The 19,395-nt window shown below is 38.9% G+C and overlaps 1 protein-coding gene and 1 non-coding gene across 4 annotated transcripts in view; one reads left to right on the top strand and one right to left on the bottom strand.

The window, feature by feature from the left end:
• LOC125937310 (BRISC and BRCA1-A complex member 2) overlaps window positions 1–18,553 on the top strand; it is a 119,109-nt gene extending 100,556 nt beyond the window's left edge. For 2 of the 3 annotated variants that reach the window (XM_049651919.1, XM_049651920.1), the window contains exon 5: window positions 18,299–18,553. In XM_049651919.1, coding sequence (XP_049507876.1) covers window positions 18,299–18,538 — 240 coding nt within the window. In that variant the 3' untranslated portion in view covers window positions 18,539–18,553. The remainder of the gene's footprint in view (window positions 1–18,298) is intronic. The other variant, XR_007462347.1, reaches the window with a different exon arrangement.
• A 436-nt stretch (window positions 18,554–18,989) lies between these two features.
• LOC125937822 (U6 spliceosomal RNA) lies at window positions 18,990–19,090 on the bottom strand. The gene has a single exon (XR_007462512.1). It is a non-coding gene; the product is annotated as a U6 spliceosomal RNA (small nuclear RNA).
• Between the last annotated feature and the right edge of the window lie 305 nt (window positions 19,091–19,395).

Here is a 19,395-nt window from a genome sequence, read left to right as displayed (position 1 = left end):
TGAAATCATACAGGATTCGTCTTTCTCTGACTGACTTATCTCGCTTAGCATAATACTCTCTAGGTCTATCCATGTCGTTGCAAATAGCAAGATTTCGTTCTTTTTTTATGGCTGAATAATATTCTGTTGTGTGTGTGTATACGTACACACACAGACATACATATATATACACCACATCTTCTTTATCCGTGCATTCATTCGTTGATGAACACTTGGGCTGCTTTCATAATTGTATTTTCATAAATAATGCTGCTATAAACATAAGGGTGCAGCTATCCCTTTGAATTAGTGTTTCTGTATCATTTGGGTAAATACTCACTAGTGTGATTGCTGGATCATAAGGTAACTCTATTTTTAACTTCCTGAGGAACTTCTGCACGGTCTGCCTCAGTGGCTGCGCCAGTTTGCACTCCCACCGGCAGTGCACGAGTGTTTGTTTTTCTCCACATCCTCGCCCACACCTGTTGTGTCTAGTGTTTTTAATTTCAGCCATTCTGACAGGTATGAGGTGATAAGAAGTCTTTTAAAAGACATAGCCAAAATACTGTTATCTTGCCTAAAAACATTGCCAGGAATTCCCTAGCATCACCAATAACCAGTGTTCAAATTTCAAATTGTTTGAGCCAAAATCTACACGCTGTGATTGTTAGGTCTTTTAGCTGCTAAGTTTCTTTTGGCTGATAAGTTTTCTCCATCTTCATTTTCTCCCATGTGCAGTTTGTGGTTGAAGAAGTAGGGCCATTGTCTTTTGAAATTACCACAGACTGGATTTTGTTGATTGTATGCCTGTGGCATAGTTTAACATGTTCCTTTGTTCCTCTGAATTTCCTATAAATGGGTAGGTAGATACATGTCTCAGATTTCATGTACCTTTAACCATTTGGTCATAGTCACAGACCAAAAATAAGCCCCACCCCTCAAAAAAATAAGAGGTTCTTAATTTTGTAACAGCCGTCATAGGGACTATGTGCTCTATTTTATACATGAGATATATAAAGGCATTTTAGTTTTTACTTAGGTAATTGTATATAATGCATGACTAAAGATTAAGATTGATAATGACACAGGATATAGCAAAATGAGACAAATATCGTGTATAGTAATTTGAAGAGAACTGTCAGAAACAACAGAAGGATTATAAAGATGCATTATCCTAGAGTTATTTAAAGACAGATAACCCTATTCACTTAACCCCCTACTGATACCATTTTTTTAAAAAGGCAGCATTATAATACATTCTCATAATAATGACCTTGATGCATCAGGAAAGGTGAATTATATTTAATGTGGCTTAGTTTTAAAGAATAACAACAACTAGAGAGTCAACAGTTTGGCACTTCAAGGATTGAAGAATTATAGATCATAGTTGTAAAATATGATGTGGTTAATCTGTAATCCCTGTTAATAGTATGTAATATGTGCACTTTAAATATAGGAGCCATATGTTAAAAATCACAGAAATTCTACTTTATCAAGAATAACTGGGAAATAAGGTATACTTGATTAATCAAATATTTAGACTCTAAAAGTTTCCTGGATAAGACATATATGGGTCACCAATTCTTTTAAAATAATTGAATTTTGATAAAATACCCTTTACTCTAAAAGTAGAACATAATGTGATCTTTCTTTAATGATTCAGAAAATTTTAAGGGACTATTTATCACATCAGCAGTATTATTATTAACCTTGATTATCATTATGTTGTAGCTGCATAGTAGAATTGATTAATGCAGATTTACAAAGTAATGTTAGTTACCAGAGAATTATTACTGGATCAAGGAAGTCTGAATGGGCTTTGTGACTGTGGTATTCACAGAGCATCAAATAGAGAGATGTATAGGAATCGGTATGCATGGATATATATGTGTGACTGCATGTGTGGGTACGTCCAACTGTGTGCACATGTGTACATATTACTATTAAATTTGTAATGTATATTACACACACACACACACACACACACACACACACACTTGTGACATGTGCAGCCATTACCAGTACTAAGGAAGTTGCAAATTGAAGGAATTTGATCAAAATTTACCAAAAGGAAATTGGCTCCAAGGCATTATGATTTTGGCTAGAGAAGATAGTGATCCTGGCACAGTATACTCTCTATTTCCTTGTGAGAGCTCCAAGATTAAATGAATTAGCTACATAGAGGCAGATGCTTGGTAGTTTTCTGGAAGCGCAATTATAAGGTTTATGAAAAACAGGAAGATCAACATCTCATGCAGGTTTTTTTTTTTTTTTTTGAACTGGGAACTGATTTAATGTGCTATTTTGTATCCCTTAGACCTTGTCTATTGAGGCATGATAATTTGATTTTGTTTTTATAGCTTTTTTTTTTTTTACATTCTTATTTTAAGTGTGCTAACCTTTGGAAAGAAATTCTATCTTGAAGTGCTTTTAAGATAATATTTTTCAGACTGTTCAAACTTTTAATGATTGATGACTATAATTAGTCATATTGCAATATTGTATTTTCAGAATTGCTGTTCAGTTTCCCTTGTCTACTTCTGCTTATAACCACAGATTAGTTTAGCTCCCAGTAGCCAGTATCTTTCTTGACCCTGGAAAAGTTTTGAATCCTTTAATATATTTAACGTAGTTTATAATTAATTGAATAGTAGTGATCATTCACTTGACAAATAGTTGGAGTGTCCACGTTGAATAGCCGGTGTCCAGCCCAGCCCTTGCACAAAGAGGAATGGTACCACTATCCCTGTTCTCATACCGTTTATGGTCTAATAGAGGGAAGGTAATGTGAAGTAACTATATCACCCAGACAGTCATTTGCTTTACAAACATTAGTGGGCACATTGAATAGGAGAATTTTCTTTTTATCTTTCGTTTTCAGTGCCTGAGAAACTTTAGCCATTTTTTTTTTCTGTTGCATTTTGCTTACACTAATAAACACCTTATGTATCTACCACAAATGAAGGAACTGTGTAGGGAACTAAAAATATCTTGAGGAAATGCCCTAAAATCTTAATTCAGGTGTTGCAAACTCAGATGCCTAAAGGAGCCAGCCAAGTAATAAAAATGAGTGAAAAAGATAGGTCCAAAGGCACTTGTAATTGGTGGGGATTGTGACCTCTGAAGTGCGTATGCTTTGTCTGAAGGTTTTAAAGTAAAAAATGTGTGTGGCTTGAAGAAAGCATGCCTGCACTCTGAGGCTGCCGATTGCAACCCCTCTTTGATTCCTTCGTATTAATGGAAGCATCACAAAAACATTTAAGGGAAAAGTTGGTGATTTAAAGTTAAATATGTCCAATTTAAGAATGATCATACAATTTAGTAAGCTATTTGGTGCTTTTTTTTCTGGAGCATAGGTGACATTAAATTAGGGATGATGGGATTCTAGGAGGAGCCTGGAATATACTATTGATCTAGGCGGGTGAGGGGATCAAATTTAGAAGAATTATGAGTGCAGGAGAAACAGAAATTGGTAAGAATGATGTTGACTCCTCATTTCTGAAGACTTTTTTTTCTGGATATAGAGTGCCCTGAACTCCACGTGTTAATTACTAGAGGTAGGCAGAGGTCTGGAGACCATTCTGTTACTACCTGGGAAATGTGTGAGGCAACTTGAATGGAAAACTTTAGTGGATGGAGCATTTTGCCATCATTTAGGCAGTGGATCTTATGTGAAGGCCTAATGAGTTTATGTGAAATTACTTGGGTCTTTGATCTCAGGGAGAGAACTCATCAGAAAGATGATCAGATTTTCTGGTTTCTGCCTTGCATTGGAATGCCTGAATGTGGCTCCAAAAATCACGAAACAAATTTTCTAGGGTCAGGGAGTATGTATCATTCCAGGTCTGCTGAATCAGTGTCTCAGCGGGTAGGACCCAAAAATCTGTCTTTTTCAGATGCCTCCATGGTTACTCTGATGATAACCAGGATGAGAGCTACAGCTGTAGGTAGATATCAGGCTTTCTTGGTCAATGAAGATTGTGTATTGATAGCCCTCTGTTAAAGGAATTTTTAAAAATGGTATTTAGGGGTAAAAAGAGCCTCATTCTGTTGGATGGTAGTGAGCTGTTGGCATTAGAAATTGGTAGCTCTGTATGTTAGGGCTTTGTTAAGATTCTTGAGGCATTTCATTGGAGGGGTACACGTGATTAAATAATTGAGGTCCAGGGATGGCTGTTTGGATGGCACATTTGAAACAGATGCTTTTCTTTAGTTGGCTGTGAGGGACACCACAGCTTTGAAAGGACTGATGAGGAATGGCTTTGGGGGCTAGAGAGGGATGGTGAGTTTAAGAAAGGGAAAATTGATACAACTGAGTAATTGCTGTGTATTGCTCAGTTTACAAATGGTTCAGAGGCAGTCACTGTGGCTGCTTTGTGGGGGCCCTGTTTTCGTGTCTCTGGAGAGAGAACATGTGCAAAAGATGTAAAGGCTTACTGGTCAAAGGTGCACATTTCAAGCTTGGCACGGAGCCAGCATTCATGAGCTGCCATAGTACAGTTCGTACGTGCTGGTTATGTTTCAGTCAACTGGAGGGAAGGTAGAAATATCTCCTGGGCACAGGACCATGAAGCCAGAGAAGACCTCCTCTCTAAGCTCAGTGCTGAGGAAGTGACATGCTGCTGCTTGTCAGATACAACCTCCGAATACACGTCAGTAACCAGAGCGTCTTTATCTGGTCTAGAACAGTTGCTCATTTTTCTCTTCTATGCCCTTCAGCGGGACTGTTGGCTTCTACAAGAAGTCTCACTTTATTCCCCCCTCCCCCCACCTCAATCCAATACCTGACTGGTGTGTGAAAAGCTCTACCTCAGGTCCATTTTAACTTGATTTCTTTGAATGAGTTGTAATATACAAGGGTAGAGTCTTCCATCTTTCCCTCCTTCCTTCCCTTTTATTATTTTTCCCCTAAGAGAAATGATTGTAATCATTATTGGCTTAGTGGAAATAGATTAAACCCTCTACATAGATTTTTCTGCAAATAACATAAGGAGCTACTTAACTTTTTTCTCTGGCAGAAAACATCAGACCCAAACTGAGTCAATACTTTGGGCTTAAAGATCTCTTGAATAGTTATATGGCCTCATAAGAGTTCATATACCTCTTCCTCTGTTCTTTTCTCCTGGAGGAGGTAAGATGGAGATACGGTGTTATGATGTATCAGCTTTCTTTTATTCCTCCCCCCTCTTCTCACTTTTTCCTTCTCTTCTTGCTCTTTCACAGAAAATCTGATTGAAGCTGGCTTAAACAATAAAGGGAATCCATTGGCTTACAGAACTTAAAAGACCAAAGGTGGGCTTCAGATAAGGCTTGGTCCAATGGCTGAAATAATGTAATTTCAGGACCTAGTTTCTTTCTGTTTCTGTTTCTTTTCTGCTCTGCCTTTCACTGTGCTGACTTTATTCTTAGTCTCCATATCCATCCAGCAGCTCAGTCCCTTCCCTTGTGAATACAGAGTTGTTACTCCGGTTCAGACTTTATATTCTCCTACTGAGGAAGGAAAGAACGCTTTTATTTCTCGAAGTCTCAACTGATGTCTTCATTTATCTCACTGGGTTTGATTGGATATGTGCCCATAGTTGAATCAAATGTAGGTGCTAAGTGCGTAGGAAATGTTGATAGGGTTAGGCGGTCAGGACCCATGGAGCTTGGAGTGGAGCTTCTTACTCAAAACCCATGCCTGAGAATGGGGAGGAGTGGTTTCCCAAAGGAAACTTGTGTTACCAAAAGGAGGGAAATGGGTGTTGGACATCAAACAATACATGTCTTCTAAATGTGGATTTAGAACAAGGACATTATATGGACCCATTATATTAGCCCATTATATGGGCTAAGAGGTAGAGTTTTTAGGGGGAAGGATAAAGATACTGAAAGCTTCTCCTACCCCATGTATTATATTTTGTGGCTATCTTTTCATTTGGTCGGTGTTACTTTGAATCGTTTTTTTCTTTCTTTTAGCTGCTTGTGGCTGGTATAAGAAGAAGAGCTTGGGGTAGCTTCTTTTTTAGCTGACGTTTCCTCTAGTCTTTTACACAAAAATTGTGTTACTAGGACAACTGGTGACTTTAAGACCACTGGCCAGGAAGGTCCAAGACTGGGATTTTGACTAAGAAGAGGAGTATCTGGCAAGTCCGTAGGTCTGGAATTCAGTCCTGGAAGCTCAGCTAAGGTCAGGAGAAACAGTTGTATAATATAAATCATTGTAGCCCAGAGGCCAAGTCCAGCTAGGGAAATCCTCTAGGGCAGGGGTCAGAAACCAGGTGTCAGAGCCTGCAGGTGTTTCTCTAGTTAAAAATAACTTGGTTGAAGCTCTTTGTTCTGTTTTTGTTCCATACTGCCCATTCCTATGGGTCTCCTTGTGACTATCATAGCTGGAAAGAAATGAGAATTGACCCCGAGGTCTGGTTCTGGCTGAGGCAGGCAAAGGATTACTGTTTTGATTTGGGAGAATGGATAGGACTCCTAGGATATTGTGGCTCATGTATGGCTAAAAAACACAGTGCCACAAAGGATCACTAGGCTTGAATGATCTTTCCCTGTGATGTAAATAATTTGCTTCAAGCCTAAAATCTAAAAGCAGAAGTTGGGATTCTTAATCTTCTAAGTTTAAAAGACTCCTGAAGACATTTTCTGATGAAAAACGAAACCCTAACAAAGTGTTTGCTTTAACTAGATGATTGCAGTTAATTTCTTGTAAAGAAACACAGAAGCACACATTAACTTAAAATAAGCTCACACTGTTGTTTCTTGTAGTACAGCCAGGAAAACCAGTAACAAGCTGTCTCCTTCAAAATCACATCCCTGGATGATATTCGAGCAACCTGGACAATTTAAATACATCCCCAGGAAAAACAATTTGAATTAAGTTAGAAATCACATTTGCCAATTTTCTTTCTGCCATTGCGGTGTTGCCTTTTATTCTTAGAATTGAGTAACGTCGATTGAGAAGGGGTGTGGTGTTAGTGACTCAGGTAAATAGCAACATTCATTTCAGGGGCACAACTAATTTGGGCCACAGAGGTTTGTGTGTGTGTGTGTGTGTGTGTGTGTGTATGTGTGTGAGATTGTTGGGGTCTTGGTGAGCTGGATGTGTGCTCAGCTTAAAGGAATTTAAATTTAAATTCTTTTAAAACACTTTGTTGGCCACACAAAAGGATTTTTAGTGCTTAGGGTTTATTTACACTGGCATTTTATGCAAAATTGAACTTAATAATAATATTACTTATTCATACTTTTTTGATCAACAGTGAGTATAAAACTTGAGCATATTAGCTCCCAATAGATTTGATTTTATATTTAAAGGTAGCACCTTGCTAGAGTGGATTTAGTTATTATTCAAGTCCGTATTCTCCAAAGTGCTTCTATTCAGTGATGTTAGTGTTCCCAGTCTTAGCTCTTTATATTCAAGATGTCAGGGAAAAGCTACCATTACTATTCTTTAAGTGATTATACTATTGAGAGAAGAAAGGCTGGGAAAGGTTCTGTGAACAGTACTCTGTCCCTTCTTTTCAACTCTATTGCACCTAAGGGGGTTTCTAAGCTAGAAAGGAATCTGCTCTCTGTTTTCTTCCTCTTAATAAAAAGGAAGGCTGGGCCAAGGGATGTGGCTTGAGATTCCTTCCCTCCCCTGTTCCCTCCAACCCTTGTTTCCTATCATCTATCTACCTCCAATTCCAAAGAAACAGTACTTTCTTTCCAAAGAAACAGAACTTAGAAGTGTGCAGGCTGGCCATAGAAACCTATGTGAAGGGATACTTCAACATGACCTGGGCCTGCATGCTGGTCACCTTTTAAGAAAAGTTGACAGGTAATTTTACAGTAATTTCTGATGGGCAAGAAGGGATAATTTTTTGAATTTTCTAAATGGAGCCAAATATCTAATTTTAGATATTTTTGTATATTTTAGATTAAAAGCATGTTTACCTGTGGAAGAAACTAAATAAGTCAAGTGCACCATTTTGACACCCAAGCACAAAATTGGGATGATAGAAAATTCTGGTGTGATGCACTGATAGGTCATTTCGTTGTAGATGTTTGAAGATTCCCCAGACGTCCTCTGTTAATTGGAAGTTTTGCTTACCTATCAACTGTGGGTGGGGCTGCCTATTGAATGGCATTTCAAAGTTCAGATTTAAGATTCCTCGTTTTGCTTTTTTTTCTATTATGAGTCTGGCAATTCTATCACTGGGGAAATCACATGGAAAAGTGATTTTTCAGCTACTAAGGTTAATTGTGGATTTTGTTCAGGACTTTACCTTTGTCCTTCTTAAAGATACGTATTGGCCCTGTTCTGTACTGATGTACAGTCAGGATCACTTTACCATTAGTAGCCAGGAGGTTTTATTGATTGTAAGCCAGGGAATGGACTGCTGTATTTTATCCTGCAGGGCAACAAAAAAGCCCTTTTAGAAAGATCCTAGGTCACAAAAAGTTAAAAAAAAAAAAAAAGAATTCAGGGAAGTTGGATTTTGGTTGAGAGGCAGGTCAGAACCTTGGAGAGCTCTAGAGAAAGCTGAGGGAGAAATCACAGCCAGAAGCTTTCATGGATGACCCAAATAGATTAGAGTTTTTGAAAAGATACCAATTCCATTTTGCTTATTATCAAGATATGTATGATTTAAGGTGACAAATCCCTTTTACTCTAAGCATGAGCTGTGTATTTGTACATTAATTGAGACTTGGGGCTGATGTCTTAAACTAGAGAAAATGCTTTCCTTCAGCACCTCTTCTTGTGGGTCCTCCAAGTCATCTAATGGGTCTGGCTTCTCTGGCTTCCTCTTATCAGGGATTCTGGTATCAAGATGAAGATGGTCACAGATAGGAAGAGCAAAAGGAGCATGAGATTTCACTAAAGTATTTACTGTGTATTAGATGAGACCCATTTTCCCAGCAGTATTTTTTTCAGATGATGTCTTAGGTAAAACTTCAACAAAACCAAAGCCAGAGCCAAACCCAACCCAACCCAAACAAACCAAACAAAAACCAGAATGGTAGCGGTGTTCTGGTTAAAGCAGGATTTAAAAGGTCTGGAGTGCCTTCTCCTCCTCCCTCAGTAGCCCCTGAACACAGGCGGCACCGTCACCTTGTTTCACCAGTGTATATTCAATTTTCTTGTCATATACAGTTCCTAAGTAGATATGAAGATGTAATCTGTTTCTAGGAGTATCTTTTAAAGCTCATATTAACTCCAGAAATGGTCTTATATTGGTTGTCTCCTTACCTGTTCATTTGGATGTCAGAGATTTGTATCTTTTCAGTTAGCTCTTCTGTACTTCCCAGAACCCATTGAGTTTTCAGAGACCGTCATTAACAACAACTTCAAATATCATGGCAACAATCTCAAATCTCAGACTCAATAGGCCCTGCTTATAAGGATGAAGATAATTATTAGAGTATTTGAAAATAAAGCCACTGAGGATTACAAAATGACCCTATTTAATTTTTTGCCTTACCAATATTTATTTTTGTGGTACCCTACAAATTTTAGTGGAACAGAATGCAACTGCGGGGTACTCTCCCCTACCACCTACCCCGTTTTGTTCTTAACGTGTGAATTTTCTCAAAAGATAGAAGTTAAACAGGAACTACAAGTTAACTGTAAGGGATACGCTTGTGAGTGCTGTGTTGTCTTTTTTGTTAGCCTCGTGATTATAAGGGTAGTTCTATGCAGGTAGAAGTAGACTTGCTCTGTGTAGTCCCAGAGTTCTCTTAATTCAGCTTCCCTGTCACCCACCCTTAAACGTCATGCTATGTTAACTCTACTTTAAGAAGTTGCTGTATTTTAAAAAAAGTCTAAACAAAGTTTAAAATAATTTCATTTAAGTCATTTTAGGTGATGTGTTACAGGAGCTATTGTACACAGTGTAGACATTCATTTTTGATAATATGTGGTCCTCTTACAAATAGGTCAGTTAGAAGATTTATTTCTATCTTTTGTATCCCCTAGATGAAGTGATATTTTAAAAATTCATGCTGTCCAGTTACAGTTCTTGTTAGAAATGTAAAATGTCACCGGTCATTTCCTAAGACTTCCATTCAGAGGAATGTTAACACAAAAGAGTTTTGGTTGAGAGAAGCATAATGAATTCCTACAACTGTTGCCATTACATTATAGCATATTGCAGTAGCTTTCTGGAAATGTTGTGTGAGGTTTGGAATTTAAGAAACAGTTCAAGGTTACTTAAAGCATATTTATCTAGGGTTAAGCGATGCAAGATTTGTTCTCCAGAAGGCTGTGGAACTGGGTAACTTTGAGTTGATAAAAAGAGACAATTGAAGTCTGACCTCATAAAATTTGTAAATGGCAAGTAGAATTGCTTCAACTTGAGATTGGAGACAGTTTGAAATGAGATATTTGAAGTCTATTAATCTATTTTTTTTAATGTTTAGTTATTTAATTTGAGTAAGAGAGGGATAGTGAGCAAGCAGGGGAGGAGCAGAGAGAGAGGGAGACAGAGAATAATCCCAAGCAGGCTCTGCACTGTCAGCATGGAGCTTGATGGAAAGCTCGAACCCATGACCCGTGAGATCATGACCTGACCTGGAACCACGAGTCAGACCCCTTAACCGACTGAGCCACATGGGCACCCCTACTGTTTCAAATTTGTAGTTTTCCATTATGAAAATACGTGCATGTGTTATTTATGTGCACATACACACATTTATTTAATTTTTTTATTTTTTTTTAACGTTTATTTATTTAAAAAAATTTTTTTTAATGTTTATTTATTTTTGAGACAGAGAGAGACAGAGCATGAACAGGGGAGGGGCAGAGAGAGAGGGAGACACAGAATCTGAAACAGGCTCCAGGCTCTGAGCTGTCAGCACAGAGCCTGACGTGGGGCTCGAATTCACGGACCGCGAGATCATGACCTGAGCTGAAGTTGGCAGCTTAACCGACTGAGCCACCAAGGCGCCCCATATACACACATTTATATAAATTTGGAAAGTATAGAACGTTTAGAAGAAGGAAAAAAGAACTCTTCTAAATAGCTCCCAGCTGTAGACATCAGTTGTTAACATTTCTTCTAAATAATTTTTTTATGCACAGGTGGTTTTTGGTGTGTAGGGGCTTAGGAGGGGATGGGGACAATCAAGTTAAGATCTTAATGTATATGTAGTTTTGTATCTGTCTTCATTTAATATTTTGCCAGTATTTAATAGTATTTTCTGTGCTCTTGCATAGTATTTGTAAACATACTGGCTGCGTATTCCTTTGAATGACTATAACAGTTTTTCAACTGTTATTATCAGGCATGTAGGTTATTTGCAGTTGCATGATATTTTAAATGACTGTACATTTTTTGCCTATGATACTTTCCCCTTATTTTTTTTCTTAGATTCCCAGAAATAGGACTTCTAGGGGGTTTTGAGAATGAAACTGCTTATATCAATTTTCACTCTCATGTGTGAAAGTGTCCATTAAACTGCATCCTCACTAGCATTAGCTGGTTGCTTAAAAAGTGATGGGCTGGCCGAATCATGAGTCCCATGAGAGAGCAAGAAACAATTTATGGGACCAAGGACCCATCTTGGAGTAAAAGTCAGGCTACTGAGTTCACATTAACAGCTGATTCAAGGGAAGCTAGTTGAACCAGGGGAGCTAGGGTATGTAGCCTAAGAGAGTGGGGGAGAAGGTGCAGCGGTAGCAGAGCTAGAGGTGATCTAGAAATACCCAAGAAGGGCCAAATGTTGGTGCCTTACACAGTCCCAGTGTTGCTTTTTCTGGGGGATAAGAGTAGTCTACTTGGGGAATGGGGAAATCTACTTGGGGAAATCTATAAGTTGTGAGGGAGACTTAACTTTTGTTGTTGATACTCTTTTATGCTATTGGAAAAGTGCTGTTTCTTTTACCATGTGTATATATTATTTTTTTCAACGAAAAGTTAGTTAACAAAAAAGAACCCAGGAATATTACATTTCTTTGATTATTAAGGTTACATGCTTTTCATATGCTGTCAATCAGTTTTGATTTCCATTTTATCTGATTGCCAGATAGCGCAAAATTTTGTAGTATGAAGTGTCAGGTAATTCCTTTATTAATGGAAATTTTTCGTTATAAGATTTTTGTTTTTAAAGAAAAAAAATTCCCCTTCAATTTCTTTTCTTTCCATTATTAGGCAGTGATGGGCCCCAGGGCTCATTTGCTAATTTGCTTATTTTTCTCCTTTATCCCCCCAAAGATATGAACTTTAGCACATCGTTTCCCAACTATTTTCATTGATTGATGTGTCTGAATTTGCCTCAGTATGACTGAGAAGCCATGTTTTCAGTGAGATGTGAATTGAGGGTGAGCTAGGCCTCCGAAAACAGTATCCATCACTGTGTTGCTGACATAAGGAAGCTGACAAGGAACTGAAGATTTGTTGGGCATGTTCAAGGTCGTGGAGCCATTGGTTTGGGAGTATACATGTGCGGTGGAGTGTGTTGATGAGAGAGAAATGTGAGATGGTTGAGGGTCCCATGAGCAGGAACATCTCTCACATCTGGCAGCCCCAGCAGGGGAGCCAAAGTAGGGAATCCAGAATTAGCACCAGGTGTGAGATGGGTCACGGCTATAGAGAGGCAGGTGCGAACTGTTTGGTTAGCAGCCGATGTTTCAGGGAACTGAAGAGAGGGTTGGCAGATTTACATTCTGCACTGTCACTGTCCGCCCCTGAGTATTACCAGAGTTAGCCAGCCTCTCTGGTTAACCTGTCTTTAAAAAGAACTGACATCACACCTTCCCTGAGCTGCTTCATCAGTGTTTAGTGAGAGTGAATAAAGTGTCATAATAGTAGTTAATTCTCTGCTTTTGTCTGTTTACTTTCATTGTATTTTATTGCTTTTTTCTAATGGGGTTTTCATTCCTCATTTTTTAAAAGTTTGTTTGTTTGTTTGTTTATTTATTTATTTAGAGCGTGAGCAGGAGAGGGGCATAGAGAGAGGGAGAGAGAGAATCCCAAGCTGGCTCTGTGCTGTCAGCTCACAGGCGGATGTGAGGCTGAAACTACGGTGAGATTGTGACCTGAGCCAAAATCAAGAGTTGTCTGTTTAACAGGCTAAGCCACCCAGGCACCCCTCATTCCTCATTTTTGATATCTCTTTTCTCTTTTCTTTGGTAGTATGTGTCCTATGCTTACTCTTCATGACCATCCTCATTTCAGATTTTTTCTTTCATGCATTACCAAAATTAAGTAGAATAAGAACTTAGTATACATAGAATTATACATATTATATACACATATTATATATATACATATATATAATATATATATATAATATGTATATATATAGACATACCTATTTCTCTTTTTTCTAAAGAGGCCTCTTAATTTATGCCTTGACTGCACCATCCACCTAGCCCCTGTTCCCAAGTGCTGACCTGCACACTTCCCCGAAGAAACCTTTGGACATCTAACTTGACTCAAGAGAGTGGAAAGCGCCAACATCCTCCATTGTTAGACCGTTTAAAAAATATGTCCTAGAGTTAGGAAGTGATCACAATCTTGTAATATTTTCTGGTTCTCCTCTTCTAAACAAAGTGGTTCTAACCACAAATTACCTAAGTAAAAATGGTCATATAGCAATAATGGGAGGATTTTTATCTTGTTGAGCCTATCTTTACGTCCCCTGATGAGGATGTTTTTTGGCTAAGTCATTTCACGGTGAAGTATGCACTGAATGGCCAAAGAGGTCAAATGCATTTCCATGCATTGGGAGATTATATTTTAATGGAAAGGGACTTGTTGGCATATCTTTATGTATTTAACAATTAGGTTGAATTACTTGACATGAATTGAAATTGGTAAGAGATGTTTGCCAGTTTAGATGCTTTTAGAATTTTTCTTTCTTTCTTCTTCTTCTTCTTCTTCTTCTTCTTCTTCTTCTTCTTCTTCTTCTTCTTCTTCTTTATTGTGGGATATAGGCTTGTAACTTGCCAAACAGCTAAAGAAAATGATAGAATTGAAAAAAATAGAAGTTGAAGTGACTAAAGTTTTTTCTTTTTGTCCTTGAATAGGGACTTGACTACTTGACCAAGAAATGGAAGGTTGCATATTTTTCCTATTAATGTTTAATGATAATCTCTGGAGGAAATGCATAGCAAGCTACATACTGATCATTTTAAGTTTTATACTGTGTTGTTTTATCCTATTGGTACTTTGTGTTCTTGAGTAGCTCAAAAGGAATTTTCAGAATCTTGAAGTCAAGAGATTTGCCAGTGAAGACTTTGTACTCTTCTTATCAAATCAGTTCATAGTTAGGGCTGCCTTTCATTCACTGTATGATGCTGAAGATCTTACTTTTCTTCTGTTCATCAAGTTTTTATTTGAACTTCCCTTAAGACCTATCTATCCTGTAAATAAAAGAGCATTTTGTGATTTCCCCATTGTCATTTAGTACCTGTAAATCAACCCATTTAGTAGACCAGAATAATTGCTATCCTTTTAAAGGATGCATTTCTTTACTTTTTGTTTGTTTTCTTTTGATAGACTTTTCTGGTGAGATTAGTTATGGTATTAATGAATGTGACTGTTTGGTATTATATAAATGAAACGTGTCACAGTTTGGAAGATTTACGTAACTCAGTGAATCAGTATTTTCTAAATGACCACATCATGATGGTACAAAATCATATATAAGTAAATGATATGTTTAAAGTGCAGGATAGATGGATGGAATTTGATGTAAGAGTATGAAACATTTATGAATATAGTTTCAGATTCCACATTGTAACTAACCTTTAAGAAACTACCACTTGTTGAGTTTCGGTATAGTATCCAAGAAGAATATATCCAGAATTATTTGTCAAGGCTATTAAAATACTCCTCTCTTTTTAAAGTACATATTCGAGTGAGGTTGGATTTTTTTCATATATTTCAGGCAAAACAACATATCGCAACATTGAATGTAAAAGCAGGTATGAGAATTCAGCTCTTTTATTAAGCCAGACATTAAAGAGATTTGCAAGAATATAAAACAATGCCATGCTCTGTTTTTTTTTTGAAATCATAGTGATTTCATTAAAAATGTTTTTTTATGTTAACATGTAGTAGGTTTGTTATTTTAACATGAATTAATAAATATTTTTAAAATTTCTTGGTTTTCATATTTAATATAGTAAATGTGATCCCTATAATTCATATAAACAAAAGCTCTTTGGTGTTCTCAGGACTTTTTTTTTAAAGAGTGTAAAAGGTTTCCAAGACCAAAATGTGTAAGGACCTCTGGTGTAGTACTTAAGCAGGGACTTGGAGCCAAATTGCTTAAGTTTGAAATTCAACTTGATTTATTGTTTATTTTTTTTTTTAATTTTTTTTTCAACGTTTTTTATTTATTTTTGGGACAGAGAGAGACAGAGCATGAACGGGGGAGGGGCAGAGAGAGAGGGAGACACAGAATCGGAAACAGGCTCCAGGCTCTGAGCCGTCAGCCCAGAGCCTGACGCGGGGCTCGAACTCACGGACCGCGAGATCGTGACCTGGCTGAAGTCGGACGCTTAACCGACTGCGCCACCCAGGCGCCCCTGATTTATTGTTTAATAGCTCTTTGACCTTGGACAAGATATTAAACTACTTTTTGCCTCATGTGTAAAGTGGTTAATATAACTTGTAAGGTTGTGATGTGGATTAACTTGAACGTATGAAAAGTTCTGAGAATTTATATAGCACTTGGCAAGCTATATAATTATCACTTATTGAACATTCATAGTATAATATGTATTCTCTTTCTTGATGCTAAATTTCTAGATTTCTGGAGATTGAGTGTTTTGGGGGTATTAACATGGTCTGTTATCAGTAGAGTCCTAGATACCTGCAACCTCTTCTGTAATTCTTTTTCCTCCAAGTCAGTGGTCCTCAGCCTTTCTTGTGCATTCGAATCACCCGGGAAGCTGTAATTAAAACAAACACCCCAATACCCCAGACACACCTGAGATTATCCCACCTGAAACAGAATCTGGAGGTACGGGAGGTGTTTTTCTTGCTCTTCGGTGCTGCTACCAATACCAAGGAAATCGGTAGCATTCCCTTTTCCCCAAATTCCCCAAATATATGATTTAATATTCACATAAAGGATTCTTCGAGCCAGGCACACTCTCGGTAGTACTCCATACCTTGTCAGTACCAGTTAACAGATTCATCTCTGTTCTCCCAGTTGCAACCATCCTATCCTCTGACCATACCTCCCATCCTTCCAGTTCAATCTTTTTAGTGTTTCATCTCCAGCAACTCTTCTATTCTATTCGTTCCTATGTTAGTAGGTATCAAGACCATTAGTGTTCATTCAGCCAGTAGCACCGGCTGTGGGATTAACTGCCAGTGTTACTGCCGGACACCTACTGATTGACCTAATTGGAGGAGCAAACCTCACCCTAATGGGCACCAGCCTACCAGGCTTTTATTTCATTTGTCATTCTCATTCTGCTTACTGTCCTTGGAGTTGCAGTAGCCCTAGTTCAAGCTTATGTATCTTCCCTATTTATTAGTAAGCCTTTCCCCGTGTGATGATACCTAATGACCCACGAAATGCAGGACCGTTGGTCCTGCCACCCTTTCACTAACCCACCTCCCTTACAGACTTGCTTGGCGTTTCCTGACTTAACAGCCATGGTCCATAATTGTAATCATTCTTTTGCAAACCCTCTCAGATCTTTTGCCTCTCTTCCTTTCTATTGTGCTTTTCTGGCAAGGTCCCAAGCTTTGTTAAATCCAAATTCCTCTCACTCCACCTTTGCACCCAGGCAATGAAATTTATGCTAATTTGTCTCACTTAAAAACTGTACGTCTAACCCCAGTGGGGCTTTTAGTGCTGTCTGGAATTCCTCCTACATTTTTCCAGTCCATTTATTCTTCTGAATGACTCTTCCAAATGACTGGTTCACACTTCCTTCTCAAACTTCCAACATCATTTCCTTCTTCCTAACTCCCAGCTGATGACCATCCTTCGTGTTTCAAGGAGAACATATAAGCTCTAAGGAGAGAAGTTGGCCCCAAGCTCCTGTCACCTCACACAACAACCTACCTGTGCTCCTCCTCCTTCACTTGTCTTTTCCTCCTGTTCCTATGGATGGGCTCTCTGTGCTCATTTCTAAAGCCAGTCCTCTTAGAGATCCCATCCTTATCTACCTGTTGGCTTTCTTTCCTCTTGCTCTTCTGCACCCAGCCCCTTAATGCCCCCCCCCCCCTTTTTCTACACGGACATTCCAGCAGGCTACAAACATCTGAGCAGAACTTTCCCTTGACCCCACACTCCTCCCTAGTTACCAGTTTGAATTGTCTATACTAGCTATGTGCACTTTCTACCCATTCTCTCTTAAATGCTTGACAGTCATGCTTTACCTCACCAAAGAGTGCTTTTTGAGGACGCTGTTGATGGGTGTGTCACTGGACCTTACAGTCAACTCTCAGACCTCCTAACTCACTGTGTCAGCACCATTTCACACAAGCTGATCACCTCTTTCTCCTTGTGTCACTCCCTTCACTAGGCTTCCGAGATACATGCTGTTTGGTCCTCAGTAGCATTTATTACTATCTGATGTAGTTCATTGTTTGTTGCTTATTTTGGCCCTCTAAAATGTAAGCTTCTGGAGAGCAAGGGCTTGGTTTGTTTTCTTTACTGCCTAGAACAGTGGCTGAAGCTTAATAATAGGCATCTGATAGCTGTTGTTGAATGAATGAATGAATGAATGAATGTGAGCTTAACAAGGACTGCATGCTTACCAAATCTCTCCCCATTCCCAGCTCCTTTCCTTGTCGTCAGCTCTCACAGCCATTTCCTTTCTCTCTCTCAACCTTGTATTTCCTAACTTATTTTCCCTCTTCCCTACTCCGTTCCTATCATTTCCAGACCAAACCATCATCGGTGTGCTTGTGTTTCTGTGGGGTTCCAGTGTTTACAGAACATTTATTTATATCTGGCATAGATGCAGATGGTCTGTGGATCTGGGTTGAATGATGTTAAGCATATAATACTGAATTTATGTGCAGATTGAAAAAAAATAAAATTGTAAAAGAATAAGAGGAAATTAAGTCTCCCAGGGCTAAAATGATGATCTTCTAGGGTATCTAGGTTTCTCATTTTGTTACTACCCGGCTTCACACTTTACTGTCTGTGCCTCCTTCTAATGGAATTTCTCCTTCATTTTCTGCAAGGATTTTTAGAAGACAAGGAGAAGTCACCAAGCTCAAAAGACCCTTGTAACTTCGGTTCTGAGTTTATGGCTAATTAAGAGTAATCTTAGATTTTCATCACGGTTTTCCTCTGTGTCGATGTGCTGATGGGATGCTGGATGTGTATGAAAATTCCTTTTCAACTGGTCTTTTATTTATGGCTTCTACAGAACCTTGCCTCCTGGAATCCTTCAAATCCTGAATGTCTGTTGCTTGTGGTGAAGGAGCTTGTGCAACAGTATCACCAGTTCCAGTGCAGCCGCCTTCGTGAGAGCTCCCGCCTCATGTTTGAGTATCAGACGTTACTGGAAGAGCCGCAGTATGGAGAGAACATGGAAATTTATGCTGGGAAAAAAAACAACTGGGTAAGGATTTTCGAGAATGGGGAAAAAAGAGCACTTCATCTGTAATAAAATAATCAATTGAGCTATTCATTTATAGTAAACCCCAGCCATTTCCCTAGACAAGCGTGGTTTTAGTTGCCTGCATACTTTCTCATAATTTAGAGTTTGAAGGGACTTGAATGTTCGTCTGGTTCATTGTGTTTCTCAAAAGTCATCTCCTGGGAAGTGTGTAAAATTTCGTCTCCCGTCCTCAGAGCCAGGTGTTCACACATCAGAGGTGGAACTTCAGGACCTGCCTGTATAACAGGCCCCCCTGGACTGGGGTCTGGTGCAGGTCACAGAGGCCACATTTTGAGACACAAGCGTCCCCTCCTTTTCAGTGTAGAACGTGTCAGTGTCCCAGTCAGATCAGAGAGGTCAGTAACTCTGGCGGTAGCTAGCTTGTGTGGAGCCTTTTATCATCTCTTTTTATAATTTTCCTACTTTGTAGGATCTTTTCGTTTTTATATTTAGTTATAAAAGTGGGGACCGCTTCAGGAGCTTGTGTCATCCTTGCCCAGGGGCCATGCTAATCTTCTCTGTATCGTTCCGGTTTTAGTGTTTGTGCTGCCCAGGCATGCCCTGTAGGATCTTTTTAAAATGCAAGTCAGGTCACATCTCTCCTCTGCGCACAACTTTCATCTCTTCTCCCTTTCTCGCATCGCAAAAGCCCACGTCTTTCCCGTGGACGTGCAGAGGCCCTACGTGCTGCCGTCACCACCGTCCTCTACCCATCCTTGCTTCTCCCGCTTCATCTCTCACTCTCCCACCTAAAACTTTTCAAGTCCAGCCACACTGACACCCTTGCTGTGCTGCGCACACACAGGTGCGCTGCTGCCCTGGGGTCTTTGAGTACTTTTCCCTCCTCTGCCTTCTTTCCCCTA

The sequence above is a fragment of the Panthera uncia genome (assembly GCF_023721935.1).
Source record: "Panthera uncia isolate 11264 chromosome A3 unlocalized genomic scaffold, Puncia_PCG_1.0 HiC_scaffold_12, whole genome shotgun sequence".
Classification (NCBI taxonomy): Eukaryota; Metazoa; Chordata; class Mammalia; order Carnivora; family Felidae; genus Panthera; species Panthera uncia.
This window is presented reverse-complemented; position numbering and strand designations above follow the sequence as displayed.